This window comes from Amphiprion ocellaris, chromosome 8 (genome assembly GCF_022539595.1).
Source record: "Amphiprion ocellaris isolate individual 3 ecotype Okinawa chromosome 8, ASM2253959v1, whole genome shotgun sequence".
Classification (NCBI taxonomy): domain Eukaryota; kingdom Metazoa; phylum Chordata; class Actinopteri; family Pomacentridae; genus Amphiprion; species Amphiprion ocellaris.
Genome location: NC_072773.1, coordinates 30,863,028 through 30,878,569, shown reverse-complemented (window position 1 = coordinate 30,878,569; position 15,542 = coordinate 30,863,028). Strand labels below are relative to the sequence as shown.

Sequence of the window (15,542 nt, the reverse complement as noted above, 5' to 3'; positions counted from 1 at the left end):
TGTGGTGACTGTTGGAAACAGAAAAATCTGTTTTAGCAGGAAGAATTTTCAGATGGAACCAGGCTCAGGCAGCCATCTGCTGCAACTAGCTAGGGTGAGGGTAAAGGGAATTAAGAAAAAGATAGCAAAGGGAAACAAACAACAAAACAGTAAGTATGGGGGAGGTTGGTGAGGTCTGTAACCTCAGATGACAAACATGTTGCTCTAGAGATACCTGCAGAGAAAATAGAACACAAACTACGGAAGAGAGAAGACAGACAGTTAATGACATGCAGTGGTAGCAAATGAATGCATGGAGAGGAAAAGAAAAGTGAGTAGAAGAGACGCACACAGTGCATCATGGGAACTCCCCCAGCAGTCTAGGCCTGCAGCAGCATTACTGATGGATGGTTCTGGGTCACCTGAGACAGTCCTAACTATAAGCTGCAACACAAACTGCCTCCGAAATGAGTAGAATCAACACTTCTCTAAGACAGCTTCCTCATTACACCCTTCATGAAGAGGATTTATTGCAGAACTGATGCATTAGTTTTAAGCTAATAATAAACTGGCAACTGAATATGCAATGCGCTTTTTCTGAATAATAGAAAATAAATACGCATACATGTCTATAACGTGCCTAAAAACTTTCAAACTCGGGCTTAACATGTCGTTTTACAGCTGCTTTAATCAGTCATGAGGGGATAGTAACTAAGTACAGTATTCTATATTTTACTTTATCTCTATTTTGTGTCTCTGTATTCTATACTCCTCTACAATTGAGAAAGGATTGCTATATATTTTAATAAGCTAAATTGTTCTAGGATTGAGCAGATTGTTTCTACATACATGCAAATTACAGCCTAATTTTTGTAACTTATAATTTATATATGAAATATTGCATTAGCTTGTACTGCCCAACACCATATAGTATATTTACAATTAACTTCACGACCAGATGAAATGCTGCTAACACATGAATGTATTTAATAATCCAGTATTATATGGCAATATAAGGCTGACAGTGGCCATTCTATACATACTGTATGTATATAACCTACTTCTTCCATCACTAGTTTACTTTAATTTTTGGTGGTTTAAAGCTTTGGTTCTCAAATATCACTGTATTCGCAACTCACTCTGCTTCCTTGAAAGGTTTACAGAGTTTCATGAAGCATTAATGCCAGTGTGCTGTTTCTGTTTCAAACGTCCCCTTTAAACTTTTTACTCATCTTATCAGTTCAAATAATCAAGGGCTCATGCCGATGTACATCATGTATTGAGGCCGCCGTGTAATTCCATTGTCATGATCCAAAGTCCAACTGTTGCAACTGCATGCACCAACTTCACCTACGGAAAGTTTTGAAAAGGATTTCTTGGGATAAGCATTTGAAGCTATGGGTACAGTAAGTAAGTAACTGAATCTTTATTGCACAAAATCAAATATTAAATGTATAAAAATAGCAAATATCCTCTGTCTGTAGAGAAGATTGGGAGACTACCTAATATCATGAAATCTGACTGTTTGTAAAGGCCATATTTGATACGATTCCTGTTAAAAAGCACCACGTTATGGATCACGTAATGAGTCGAATTAAATGACAATGCACATCATGAGCTAAGATAAATCCCTCTTATGTAATACATTATTTAACCAGGGAAGGGGATCGTGGAGATTAAAAATCCCTTTGAGTGTCCTGGTCAACCAGCAGCTGACAGATAATAGAGGAAGCATCGAGTATAACAAAGCCTTAAAATGAAATTTAACAAATGAAGTTGAATATTCTGAAAATGATGTAAGAACATGGGATTAAAAAATGAGATGTGATCAAAAGAAGCATGACTTTAAAACCAATAAAATAGTCATGTGTTTTTCTATTCTTTAAGTAAAAGCATTAATGAAAAATACATCCCATATCACTGACAATAAACATTATATTCTAAAATTCTGTCCGTATATAATGAACTAGAAACACTGAATAGAAATAACGATTATTTACTAAATTCCACATAATTTAGATTTCAAGGTAAGGCTAAATTTTTGTGTTTCTTCATTGCAGGTACTTCTCAAGGATGATTGATACTAACCCATACAAAGACTAATCCACTGAGGCTACAGGATGGTAAAAAGTGTAATAGTAGCCTATGTGTTATGGGCAGTCGGGGGGCCTTTGGGCCTTCACCATCTGTATTTAGGAAGAGACAGCCATGCTCTGCTGTGGATGCTAACCTTGGGAGGATTTGGGTTTGGCTGGGTCAGAGAGGTCTCACGTATTCCTGCATATGTGGGTGAGGCCAATCAAGATGCCGACCAAGAGAGAAAAAGGCCTCCTGCCTCAGTTCCTCCTCCTGTGGGCCCTGTCAGATTTGCCGGACAGGTGTGTGTTGGGATCTACTTTGGCACCGTGGCTCTGATAGGACTGAACTCCCTCAGCTTCTTCTACTTGATTGTTCTGCCTTTAAGTGTGGGTGCAGGTGTACATCTGGTGTCCAGTGTTGGGCAGCAGACATCTGATCTCCAAAAAACTTTGACCGCTTGTCTCATTACCTCCCCAATATTCTACGGCAGCACCTTATCACCTCTTCCTATAAGCTTGGCTGCGAGCGTCACTGCTGCACAAAACCGCAGGTTCAAACCTCCACAGACACCCGGGAAGACACAGAAATTAGGTGAGCTGATTTGAGAAAATTATCTGATTTCCTTTTGACCCAATGATAATTTGGCTTCGCTTTGAATTTTAAGGCCTTACTAAAATGTGTACTTTTTATTCAGGTCCACGGCTTTACAGGCTCGGCCTAGCTTGGCTGGCGTTCTCTGCTCCACTGGGTTACTGTATTTTCCACAACACCACAGCCACACTGTACTATCTGTCTGACTCTATAACAGCACTGCTGGATATTTTCTGGTTTTTGCCTTGGCTCAGAGGTGTGATGGAGTACATTCTTTTAATGCCGTATCGGATCTTGTGTGTCCTAACTGGAGGAGGCTACTATGAAGAGGCTTGGAGGAAGGTGCTGGAAATACTACTCAAAGAGTACACTGAGAGAGAAAAAGAGGCACTGCAGGTAAATAGTCTCATATCTCAGAAAAATGTAAGTGATAAGATAAAATAGTTGTAGTTCAACATTTATACTGTATGTCAGTCTCTGCATTTTCTGCTTGACTTGATTTATGACCTGAATATCCTGATATGTTGCAGGTTTTAGCTTTGAAATCAGAGGCCTCTCTTGAAGAGATAACTCGAAGCTATAGGGAGCTGGCCAAGACATGGCATCCAGACCACAACCCCAGCAAGGATGCTGAGGCAATGTTTGTGAAGATTCATGAAGCTTACGACATCCTTCAACGCTGGCACAGGCCCCATCGATTCCAATAGCTGCCCTATAGTCTTTTAGGATTGGCCTACATTATTTTGCAGCTGTTGTCGCATATTGTCCCAACAACACTAAACAACAACATTCATAGGGGACTTGTACTGTGCTGGTATCAACACCTGTAATTAACATACCTCCACCTGTCAAACAGCATTTCACAGATGTCTGGTTATTTGGCAGTTTGTGTGAAACGGCAGTTTGCTGCCACCTCGTGGTGCCACAGATGAATTATCACAGTAAAACGTGTCATTTCAGGTCTTTCCTTGGATGACAGTGGCCTTGCTCATACTCGTACTTTAAAAAGTACTGAAATCATTTTAGTTCTTAGCGGAAATCTAAAGGACGGGATTGAAGGTATATTGATGTAAGATTATAAGTTTTTAAAAATCTAAACATACACATACAAACTTTTCTTTACTGTTTATATGAGATGCTGTATCCATTAATTTGAATGAGGGAAAATAAGAAATACGTTTGCTGTAATCTGTGAAAGCATAAGACAAGGACTTTTGGAGGAAGATGCCCACTTTGATACTGGGTAAGAAGCCCCCCACGGTGGTCATGATTTTCAATACTCTTGCCTAAATTTCTGATATATTATGTACTCTATCATCTAATACAACAATGTAACAGCAAACCAGCTTTTAAAAATGCACCATTATCTGTATGAAAGGGTAACTCGCTGACTTTATGTTAAGCTAATAATGTAATGCTATATTAGCTTGCTGTAGCACTAGCCAGCTAGCTTGAGTTCTTTGCTAGTGTTAGCCGAATATCTCTGCTGATTGGTTATTGGACTTAATTTGTTTTGTTTTTGTTTGTTATGTTCGGACTTTATATGTCAATGATGTCCTAGTGTCATCAATTCTGAATTAACTGGCAATAATCAAACCGTTTTAAAAAATTAAAAACAGTTTCTATGTGTGCCACATGCAGCTAAACAGGAAATTTTGAAAAAAGTTAATCATATGCATGAGTAACTCATTTGTACTGATCAAAATGTAAATAAAATAAAGTTGCAGTCCATTATGGTTTAACTCACCTCTAAATTTGCTCACTTAAGCACGCTTTCTTGTATAAATATCATATTGATATTCAAAATATATGTGCATTTTTAAATAAAATATATTCCCACCCTACATTTTCCTAAACCTGGCATGCTTAGCTTGCAGCGGTGTTTCCCAAAATACATGCATAATCATACCGTGTGTTATTGTGTTGAACCTGAATACTTCTACAGAAACTTCAGCACATGTTGGGGTTTTTTTTTTGTCTTTTTTGTGCCACTGACATGCATCGATGCATTCGGCAATCACCGAATCCACAGCTCTGTTGTCCAATTATTCAGTCTGTATCCCAGCATGGGCCCGGAAGTTCTTTGGGATTCCCAGGTAAAAAAAAAAAAAAAAAAAAAAAAAAAAAAAAAAAAAATCCCGGAGATGCTGTCGTCGCCTGGGAAAACAAACAGCTATCCAGACAGTTAAGAAGGAAAACACCGATCGGTCGCCAGGTAAGGAGGAGGCTTGTGGACTTCGCCGCGGCACTTGGTAAGACCATCAATCGGTATTAATGTGGAGGTACGGCATGTTTTTGAGTAGTTGGTAGGCTGAATACCATTTGTCGTGTGGTCGGGTGCCATAGCAACGGCTCATGAGAAACATTGTACAGCCCAGGCCAGTTGACGTGCTCGATGTTGGATGACAGCCGCGTTCATGCGGACAATTTGGACAACTCTTGCAACAAATTGCGTCTCGTCGCCGTCTCGACCGTCCGTGAGCTGATTTTGGTGTCACAACGGGGGGGAGCAGATCCAGCGGCGAGCAGCTGAAACAAGTAGCCGCGGACGAATGCAGAGGCATGGTAGTTTTTTGGAGGATCTGTGTGTTTTGGGGCACGGTCGGCCGTCTGGGAGCGGAATGGATTGTCGAGCGAAGGGTCGTCGCTGGTGCGCGTCCCTTTTTTAATCGCCGTGCCCTGGTGTGACTGGCGCGTCTCCCGGCTGCATCAGCGCCTGTTGCTCCCCATGCGCGGCCAATGCCAGGATATTAATTTTCCCTGCGATGTGCTGTCTCCGCCCCCTGCTCCCTCCAAAGTCTCCTGTGTCCACTGTTGTCATCCATTTGAGCAAAAGGTGCAGCCTTGAAGCCACGTCTTGGTGTCTTGTCGTTATCATTGTCTAAATATATAAATATATATATTTAATGTGAAAGCGTCGTCGCCTTTATGTCTGAGGACGTTGTAACTCAGCAACGCCGGTGCAGTCTGCTGTCAGTGTAGAGTCTACATATCTCACTTTGTTTACTGTGGAAGAACCGTTTACTGTAACCTGCAGTAAATTAATAATTATAAATAAACAGGGGGTGGACAAAATAACAGGAACAAGTGCTAAATAACCCTAAATCAATAAACTGGATGCATGCAAGCTTAACCTCTCAGTTAAATTTAACATTAAATGCTTTGCTGATATAATATAATATAATATAATATAATATAATATAATATAATATAATATAATATAATATAATATAATATAATATAATATAATCTTTTTGAGATTACTGCCTCAAATCGAGCACATACTTGTGCCCTTATAGTTAAAGGTGTTACTATTTCATCTACACCCCCAAAAGTTTAAACTCCTCCTTCAACCCTCTTGGCCATTAGCTTTCTATAAATGTGGCGCCTCTCATATTCATTTGCTGGCCACGTTGGGGAAGAATCTGCAGGATACAGAAATAGCAGAGGACTTTACTTGATTGCTTTATTGCGGTGAACTTATTATTAGACGCTTGGAGCTGAAAGCTTAAACCTGAGAATCTGTTTTCTAGCCTTATTTTTGGAGCAACAAACAGCTGCTGATCATATATTATATGATTAGTATCACAGGTGTGATGTACCATTTTCATGTGATTGAGATTTGGAAAGTTAGTTAGGAATTATTGTTGTAAATGGGAAAGAGTAACACTTAAAATCTGTCTTTAAATTATATTTCCACAGGCATCTGGTGAGAGAATGAATGCTGATGACTGCAATGGACGCTCATATGCACAAGGTAAGTTCATATATAGAGGGAAAACTACTGTACATTTGTGTGTGCTGTCTCCAGACTTTAATATTTACTTTAATAACATGGGCATATTTGTGTTTCAGGTAATGGAGGAGAGTCATCAACTGAACAGGATTTTTATGGCGGGCTGCAGGGCCCTTCTGCGAGATCTCCAAACAGTCAGCAGTCGTCACCACACCGCTCTCTTAGTGGTTAGTTATCATTGCTTTCCTACAGTGTGGCCATATGATCCGTGTAGACCACTTCATTCATATTATGTATAAAAGTAAAAATGTTTCTTCTTTCAATCTCTTTTCAAAGCAAACTCCATCAAGGTAGAGCTGTGCAGTGATGATGAGTCAGCAGGCGCCTCACAGCCAGAGAACAAAGACGCTGTGAGGTCTGATAGCGGGAAGGATGACCGAGGTGACCCCATGGAAGAGGGGACTGCAGAGTTCGCAGGGGCTGGTAGAGACAGAGCAAACGCCTACAGTGAGATGGCCAGTCCAAACTCCGCTTCACCGGGACCCATCCGGCTGCCCAATGGGAAGCTCCAGTGTGAGGTGTGCGGCATGATCTGCATCGGACCCAATGTGCTGATGGTGCACAAGCGTAGCCACACAGGTGAAAACAAGCCAACAAGACAATGTACATTTTACGCACAACCTGCATTATCAGTCTGAATGCCATAAAATGAAAGTGGCACTCGTAATAGTTTAACACAAATATTCTGCCTCCGTCTACGTATTTCATAGGTGAGCGGCCATTCCAGTGTAACCAGTGTGGCGCTTCCTTCACCCAGAAGGGGAACTTGTTGCGCCACATAAAGCTGCATTCAGGAGAGAAGCCTTTCAAATGTCCCATTTGTAATTATGCTTGCCGCCGGAGAGATGCCCTGGCTGGACATCTACGCACACATGCCGGTAAATCACAGTTCCCAGACAGTAAACCTATTCTGCCAAAAGACTGGGCCACATGTTTGTGTTTCTTCTGGCCCAATATATGCCTGTGTTTTCAGCTTATACACAGCTCAATTGTCAGATGCCACACACACACACATCTGGAATCATTGAGGCTCACACACATATAAAGTGGCGGCTCAGACTGGTGGTTAAGAGCCCAAATCAGCCAAGAACTGATTGCTATCTGGGCTTTAGGTGCAAAACAATATTAATAACACATCAAACTTATTCTATGAGGAGATTTTTTATAAATGTGTTTGATGCATGTAGGTGTAACAAAATAATTCTACTCTATATTGTGGTTTAGTGTAATGTGTGAAACAGAGGTAAGCAGTGAAATGGGGATTCATTAGAATGGTCCTTTCCCCCTTCTGTGAAGCTCAGAGGAAGTAGGTCTTATTTACCACAATGTTCTGTAAAACACATGACAAAATATGACATTTAACATTTTCAAAAACAGGAAATCCTGCTAGTGCTGTCAATTTTTCAGCAAGCATTCAACAGGTGCTCACATACAATCTTGGTACAGTAGTGGATCTCAACGGGTCTCATCGGTTCATTTTCGAAGAAAAGATTACTGCAAGCTGGATTTCAGCGAAATGACGTCAGTGTTTCCGACAGCTTACTAAGGTGGAACGTTGCGGTCAATGGTTAGGCGTTTTTCACTCATCACTGTCAAGCAACATAGGTCAGTTTCAGGAATAGCTAATCAAGGGGGAAATCCATTCCATTTTTATTAAAAATCCCCTCCAACAATTAAATACATAACATAATTATAATATATATGCCTCTTTAAAAAAAAATTCATCTTCGCAGAGAAGAAATCAATAAGAAAGATATTTTTTCTCTGGATTGCAGTTTCTTCTCCAACAGTCGGAAAGCCTTTCAAGTGCAGCTCCTGTAGTCGCAGCTACAAACAAAAGAGCACACTAGAGGAACATCTGGAGCGCTGCCATAGTTATCTGAAGACTCTGGATCACCAGACAGCCATCAACACACAGACTGCACAAGGTAACACATCACACTACTCACACTCACTGATTTTATGGACAATAGTCCATACACACTGTAAATGCAAATGTATTGAATAAAGTAAGTCTATTGTCTTTAAACATGCCATTTGTCAGTATATTGATGTTAGACTGTGGTTTTCTTTGTAGGTGAGGACTCAGTAAATATGGAGACGGTCACTAAACCTGCACTTCAGCCATCCAATGAAAAAATCCAGTTTGTGGACAGACTGACTGTTAGCATCACCAAACGTAAGAGGTCAACACCACAGAAGTTTTTGGGTGAGTTTCTTTAAAAAGAAAGCTATGTTATTAATTTTGTGTAAGTGTAGAAATATATATTACCCACATTCTATATTATATCTCAGCTTTATTTCTACAATAACATCATCAGCTGTCCTGCAGTGTAAGTCAGCCAAATGTCAATGTTGCTGTGCCAGTTTTGGGACAAAGTTGTTCCATGACAACTGTCAGATGGAGCAGATGTCGTCAGTCCAGGGGACACTTCATTTATATTGCTTCTTATCGCTACTATGTCCTTTTCATAGGTGAAATGCACATGCACCTTGAGCCACCTGAAGCACCTTATGAATTGTCCTCTGGCTCGGAGAAGGATGGCGACCTCATGAGCTCTCAGTCTGCTGGAGACTCAGCTGGGCTGGCTGGTTCACATGTCCACTGCGCTAGAGGTAAAGGCGAGAACCACGAGTCGCCTGCACTGCCTCAGCTCCATCCTGCCTTCCTGTCAGAGCTCCGCACGGTTATGGGCTCCATCAACAGCAATGTGACTCCTCAGGGCCCCCGAGCCCACAGCGGAGGTGGGCTGGCAGTAATGTCTCTTGGCCAGGCCGGGCGGGAGGCAGGTGAAGGCCGTGAGGACCAGCCCTCAGCACACAGTCACACCGCCTCACCCAACGGCTGCCCCGATTCCACAGACACAGAGAGCACAGCAGAAGAGCAGAGCACAAGGGCTACAGCCCCGACAAGTACCTCCAACAACCACCACCTCCACTACCAAACCCCAACACTGCCCCGCAGCCACCCCACTTCGAGCCCCAGCCAGGCCAAAGACTTGGATGCAGAGTGGGACAGGGCATGTCCTGTGCCCCCCACTGCAGTAAAGAGGAGCCCTGGTTCACCCCTCACTTCCAGGGACACTGTGCAGGTGGTAGACAGGGAAGGCAGGCCTGTGCGCTCCTTCCACTGCCGGCACTGCCGGATTCTCTTTCTGGACCATGTCATGTTCACCATCCACATGGGCTGTCATGGCTTCCGCCAGCCATTCGAGTGCAACATCTGCGGCCACCGCAGCCAGGACCGCTACGAGTTCTCATCCCACATCAGCCGTGGAGAGCACCAGGTGGGCTGAGGAGAGGTAACAGTGGCTATGTGAGGAGAGGTGACTGCTGCTCTCAAAAGTTGTGGGCTCACGTTTGTTCTGCACCAGATCAGTTGCTTTAAATCCCTAGTATAAGTAAAAGATTTGCAATTTTAATAGGAGGAAATTTATTATACTAAGTCAGATGCGAGTGAAGAATCTTTTCACAGCACCAGTTAAAGTTTAGTGGAGGCAAATTACATTCTATGATTGATTGCACTCCTTTATCAAATCATTTGGCAAAACTACCAGTTTTGCTTCAAAAGTGCCTTCTTTGGGGATTTCCTCTTAACTATAAAAAACAAGGGGGGGAACTGGTGCTCAAAAATCTTGACTAGCCATCTTTTCCTAAGTGATTTTGAGTAGTTAGCACTTTTAGGAGATCATGTGCACATGCAGTAAGAAAAGCATGGCATGTACATTTTACGAATTCTATTGCTTAGTGTGCACTAAGAGCTTTGCTTTTGTGGCTGAGGAGGGTATTTTGTGTAGTGTGTCAGGTAAGCTTAATATGCACTGAGAGCTTTGTGCCTCTGGGGCGGGGAGGAGCTTTTGTCACAGACGAAGCACAGAAATGGATTGCCTTAACTCCTACAGTAGTACGCTGCTGTACGAATACATAATGTTTACAGCTTGGTTTAACAGTGTGTGAAGTCAGCTTAGAAGAGAGAATATTCAGGACAAAGCAAAATCATGGAGGAAATGAAGTTAAAATCGCTCCTGAGGGTGAAATGGGAGTTCAGGGCTCAACTCTAAAATAGGTTTTTGGATTTTAAAGTGAGCCTTAGAGTACTGGTGCAGATCAGACCATGAGCCATGTCGTGTATATTAAGAGCCTGACTGAGATGGCCCAGGGTGCTATACCTATACAGGATTGCACTTTTTGGTTCCCTGCTTATATATGAACATCTTTGCTGAAGCACTTGATGGCTTTACAAGTTTTTTTCTGTGATTGTTCTACTGCACTGATAAATCGCATAATACTCACAATAAATGATCACCTAATTTGCAACACCAGTGTATTTTTAACGGAGCCGGCCTTCTACAGAATCACCCACAGCGTTGCACTGGTTCCGCGGTCTGCACTCGAGTTTGCTGCAATGTGTGACTGAGAATTAAATATCAGTTCCACCTAAAACAATTCTTTTGTGGTTTTGCACTCAGCGGTTGTAGCTGAGATTTTAAACGATTTCCATGATGTAGGTGAATTAAGAAATTATTTAAAAATGAATTAACAACAAATCAGTTTGAAACTGTTCAGTTATCACTTGTGATTATCTATTTAGTGTTGTTTGTTTCAGCCTTGGTGTATTTAATCAGCTATATTCCAAATCTTATCCAGCATATTCCTCAAGTCCATGAAATGTTACCTCCTGCTTCTTTATAGCACCCGAATACCTTATTGCTACAGTATGGTGAGTTATCTGATAATGTTAATATTGGGAACATGAATGAGACCAAACTCAGTATTCTTACTTGTTATTGTTGGTTTGCTGCTTCATAGTTTAACTTGATTTCCTTTAATAGCAGGCAAAATGTACTTGAAACTGTTGGAGAAAAAAGTAATCTAAAAATGCACTTCGTTTGATAAGTAGAGAAATGTGTGTGTGAATGGAATATAGCATGTGTGCTTGTCATTTTCTGCTTTTACCTGAATTGTGAATTATTTTTGAAATGTGAAGTGCTTTGAAGAAGTGAAAATGAGGCATGGGTTTTTGTCTCCTTGTGTGGACTCAATGTTATATGATATTTTGTGAATGATGTAACACGACAAAACACTTTACCTCAAAGTTAAAGATGTACAACTGCCTCATTATTTCAAAAAAGTCATGTTGCTTTCCGAGATGTTCTTGCAGTTACAAATGCGTGCCCCTCGATATTCTCAAAACTTTTTACTGTCAATAAAGTTACATTTATTGTAAAAGTGATTTTCTCCGGTTTGACTATGAAAGCATCCGAATCATTCCGCTGTGCTTATTTATCACACTAAGTACATTAAGACTGTCTCACTTTCTCCTTAGTGCCAATACAAACACATAAAGACCAGAGTTGAGATGTTTATAAGTATAATATTTCACAAAAATACATAAAAGCTTCGCAAGGACTTGAGGGACATTACTGTATAGATACACTGATCCATCACTATTCCTTTAACTGTGCTCACCACTGCCAAGAACCTGCAAGATCATAGACTTACATTTGAGTAAAAATAATGCTTTCACATCTATCGTTATGTTATCTAACGCTATGTCTATCAGTCCAAGTCACATTTTAGAATCTAAATATTTGACATTACTGCCTGTAATCTGTGTGGTATTCCAGGTAGCAATTAGAAAAAGGTTTATTATATTTCTACCCGCATATAAGAACCCTGGGAGACTAAAGAAAACACCCGTTATTGTAAATATTCAGAATATTCAGTCCTACCCTTTGAGCTTTAAGTATCTGCTGCACATAACACACATAATTTTCACATTTTGGCCTAACAGTAATAACTTCGAGGTCTGCCACAGTAAGGAAAATTAATGATATAGCTTAATTGAGTGGCTGTAAAAAAAAAAAAAAAAATTGGCTATAATTATAAATGTACATGGGGCGAGCAGCTCTTCAGTTTGTGGCCATAATCTTTGATTATCATTTTTATCCTTAAAATTCTAGTCTTTAAAAAAAAAAAGTTTATTGTAGAGTGTAAAGAATAGTAGAGAGATGCTGATCAGTTATCTATAATATGTCTGTGTAAAAAGCTATAAAACTCCTTGTCTCGTTTTAAAAAAAATCTTTATAAACATAATTTTGCAATTTTTAAATCAGTTGAGTGATTTAGAAAAGCACACAAGCCTCACATAAATACGTAAGTATGTAACTGTGATAAATCTAAAATGGCATTTAATGTTTTTCCAGAGTGCTCAGACTTTCAGGTAGGCTGTGTATTTTTTCTGAGAAACATATTTCAAATAGTGTTATATATAAATAGGCCTAACCTGAAGCTTTACTGCTTTGTTCTCATGTGACCTTTTGGCCCACATGACATACCTTTGTTCCACTGGTTGCAGGTTAGTTTTGACCTTTTCTGTCTTCTGAAGCGACACATCTGTCTTCACTGTTCCTACATACACATTCCAGGTGCACAAAGTACATAAACACATACAAACGCTACACTTTAAAAGCACAAATAATCATCGTGTGTGCAAAAAAAAAAACTTCACTTTATCTGCTAATTTTTTAAAAATGTGCACCATGGAATAGCGTTAAATAGAGTTTAATTGACTTTTATACAGATTATTGAGTTTCATAAGAGATCCACTGAACAGTTGTTTGTTTTGTTGATTTAAGGATTCCCTTATTTAAAATTCAGAATCTCTCACGGCAGTGTTTTTTAAAAAGAATTGCATGCTTGTAGAAACTACCAAATTTGTAGAAACTACCAAATTCTTGTCTGTATAAAGCCAAATAAGTCTAAACAGATTATTGTTTCTTAGTTTGACAAACGTCAGTGCACACATCACCACCCCGAAGAGAGCAAATAGGCTCAGCATTGTGTTCTGAACAGTAAAGACTGAGAGCTGTGAAATGTGTTTTAATTTTTACATGTGCAACATTGATGTAAACAGGTCACACAGATACCAAGTGAGCATCCTCATCTAATGCATTTTTAAATGCCTTTGCAAATGGTCAATGTGAATTGTTTAATACGAACAAGCCTCTGTGAAGCAATGCAATGCTCGCAAGATCATTATTGCTAATTTGAGAACTTGGCACAACTTGAAAAACATTGTGTACTTGTGGTATGTGCAGCTTTTACATTTCTGAGGAAATAATCTGCTCGCAATCCCTGTGTGAATATGTTGAGTTTGAGTTGTGAATTTACAGAGAAATGCCACCTGTCCTCAACAGGAAGCTTTCAGGCAGCATGTTCCTCTGATTGATTCTTTGATATTCTTATTTTGCACGTTTTACCGAATTTACAGCACATCACCAAAACACTATAGCTGACTGTTTTCCAATGCGAGCTTGATCTTTTTAACTCATTATTTCTATTAATAATGTAGCCACAGCTTTCCACTTTTACCACTGTGTTGCACCAGTTGTCAGAGACTTGTATAATGTAGGTTATCTATCGGTGAATAACAGGTCAACTTTTTTTGTCAGGTATGTTATTGAACACTGCAGCTGAAATCTGCTCATTTATTTAGCTAACTTGAAGTAAGATAACATAAGATCTACTTTATTCATCCTGGAGGAAATTATTTTGCCAGAGTACAATAAACAATAAACAAAGGTTCATGGAATATACACAATTACACAGAGGTTAGTAGTAAATACAAATAACAAATAATATAAAGTACAAAATGCAAAGTACAAAATGTAAGTTTCTGAAAGTGTTTGTGTGAAGTGTCACAGTGTGTCAAGTGTCTTAAGTGTGTACCTGACTTCAATTAACATCTGACCTTTGATAAGATGTTCTGTCAATGCAATCTGCTCTCTGAGTGATTGTATTTTAGACCGACTTAATCAGAATCAGAATCAGCTTTAATGGCCAAGTATGTACACGTTGGGGTCACCCTAGGAATAAGGAAAGAGAATAATACAAAGAAACTATAGAAAGAAGAACAGTGAAAAAAACAGCAGTAATAATAATAATAAATATAACACACTATATACCCAGATATTTACAAGCTAGAAAGGAATAAATAAACACAGCAGTGTTAATAAACTAATTGTGTAAATGTACTACTGAGGTGAGACACTGCAGGCAAAATTTTTATACTTTCAGGCACTGATAAATTTTGGGCTGCACAGTAGCTTGGTGATTAGCACTTTTGCCTTGCAGCTAGAAGATCCCCAGTTTGCGTGCCAGCTTTCCCAAGACCTTTCTGCATGGGGTTTGCATGTTCTCCCTGTGCATGCATGCGTTTTCTCTGGGTACTCCGGCTTCCTCCCACAGTCCAAAAACATGCTGAGGTTTATTGGTAACTCCAAATTGTCTGCGACCCTAATGAGGATTAAGTGGTGTATAGATAAAGGATGGATGGTAAATTCCGAAATTATGATTTGATTTTATAGCATGTCGCCTTTCAGAGTACTGGAAAGAAAACATCCAAAATACACATTTAGATGTTTATTTTACTACACTTTCTGTACTCAGCAGGGCTCCCAGACCTTCATATGTCAGTGAGAGCACTGAGGTTGACCAACCGATCAAGCCTTCACAGTAGCTCTAAATCTCTGAAACTATTTACCTTTCCATGTTAAAAGTGCACAGACTTTCAAAACATTTAAATTGCTGCTTGAGACTCTTTTTGTTGGCATTTGATTTAAGTAGAGCCTGACATCCTGATTTAACCTAATACTGTGTTGTATTTACATTCATCCTATTATTTCATTAAATTGATTTAGTTTAGTCTTTTATTCACTGTGTTTTCTTATTTTATTTTATTTATTTATTTTTCCTTTCCGAACTCTTACAGCACCTTGGCATATCTCCTGCTATATTCAAATGTGCTTCATAAATAAATTTGACTACTTTTAAACTACTTTTGGCTGTAGATTTCAATTACAATCAAAATCAGTTTCTACCCCTCATATAAGAGCCAAAGTAGCACTCACATACACCAAACTCTCTAGATTAAATCCTGTCTATATTCTGCGTGTTTAGACAGAAGGTTTTGTTCATACATCAACCACAGTGATTTTAGAACATTTTATTCTGAAAAACAACAAAATAAACAAACAGAAACAGAAAATAATAGAGTTTTTTTGTTTTGCATTTAATAGTATTTTAGAATTCATGA

General features: G+C 39.6%; 2 protein-coding genes across 5 annotated transcripts; both read left to right on the top strand.

Moving 5' to 3' along the window:
- Positions 1 to 1,251: 1,251 nt before the first annotated feature.
- Positions 1,252 to 4,380, top strand: dnajc22 (DnaJ (Hsp40) homolog, subfamily C, member 22). 2 transcript variants are annotated; one of them, XM_023290179.3, is made up of 4 exons: positions 1,252 to 1,389; positions 2,040 to 2,649; positions 2,753 to 3,045; positions 3,180 to 4,380. In XM_023290179.3, exons 2-4 carry the CDS (start codon positions 2,100 to 2,102, stop codon positions 3,354 to 3,356), a joined length of 1,020 nt encoding a protein of 339 aa, XP_023145947.1. In that variant the 5' UTR covers positions 1,252 to 1,389; positions 2,040 to 2,099; the 3' UTR covers positions 3,357 to 4,380. The 2 variants fall into 2 exon arrangements, with proteins under 2 accessions (XP_023145947.1, XP_023145948.1); XM_023290180.3 differs by having other exon boundaries at positions 1,278 to 1,385.
- Positions 4,381 to 4,514: 134 nt separating this feature from the next.
- ikzf4 (IKAROS family zinc finger 4) lies at positions 4,515 to 11,678 on the top strand. Of its 3 annotated transcripts, none has more exons than XM_035957215.2 (8): positions 4,515 to 4,901; positions 6,352 to 6,406; positions 6,505 to 6,612; positions 6,722 to 7,048; positions 7,156 to 7,323; positions 8,221 to 8,373; positions 8,523 to 8,654; positions 8,921 to 11,678. In XM_035957215.2, exons 2-8 carry the CDS (start codon positions 6,367 to 6,369, stop codon positions 9,739 to 9,741), a joined length of 1,749 nt encoding a protein of 582 aa, XP_035813108.1. In that variant the 5' UTR covers positions 4,515 to 4,901; positions 6,352 to 6,366; the 3' UTR covers positions 9,742 to 11,678. The 3 variants fall into 3 exon arrangements, with proteins under 3 accessions (XP_035813108.1, XP_035813106.1, XP_035813105.1); XM_035957213.2 differs by having other exon boundaries at positions 4,515 to 5,485; positions 6,722 to 7,024; XM_035957212.2 differs by having other exon boundaries at positions 4,515 to 5,485.
- The last annotated feature ends 3,864 nt before the right edge of the window (positions 11,679 to 15,542 follow it).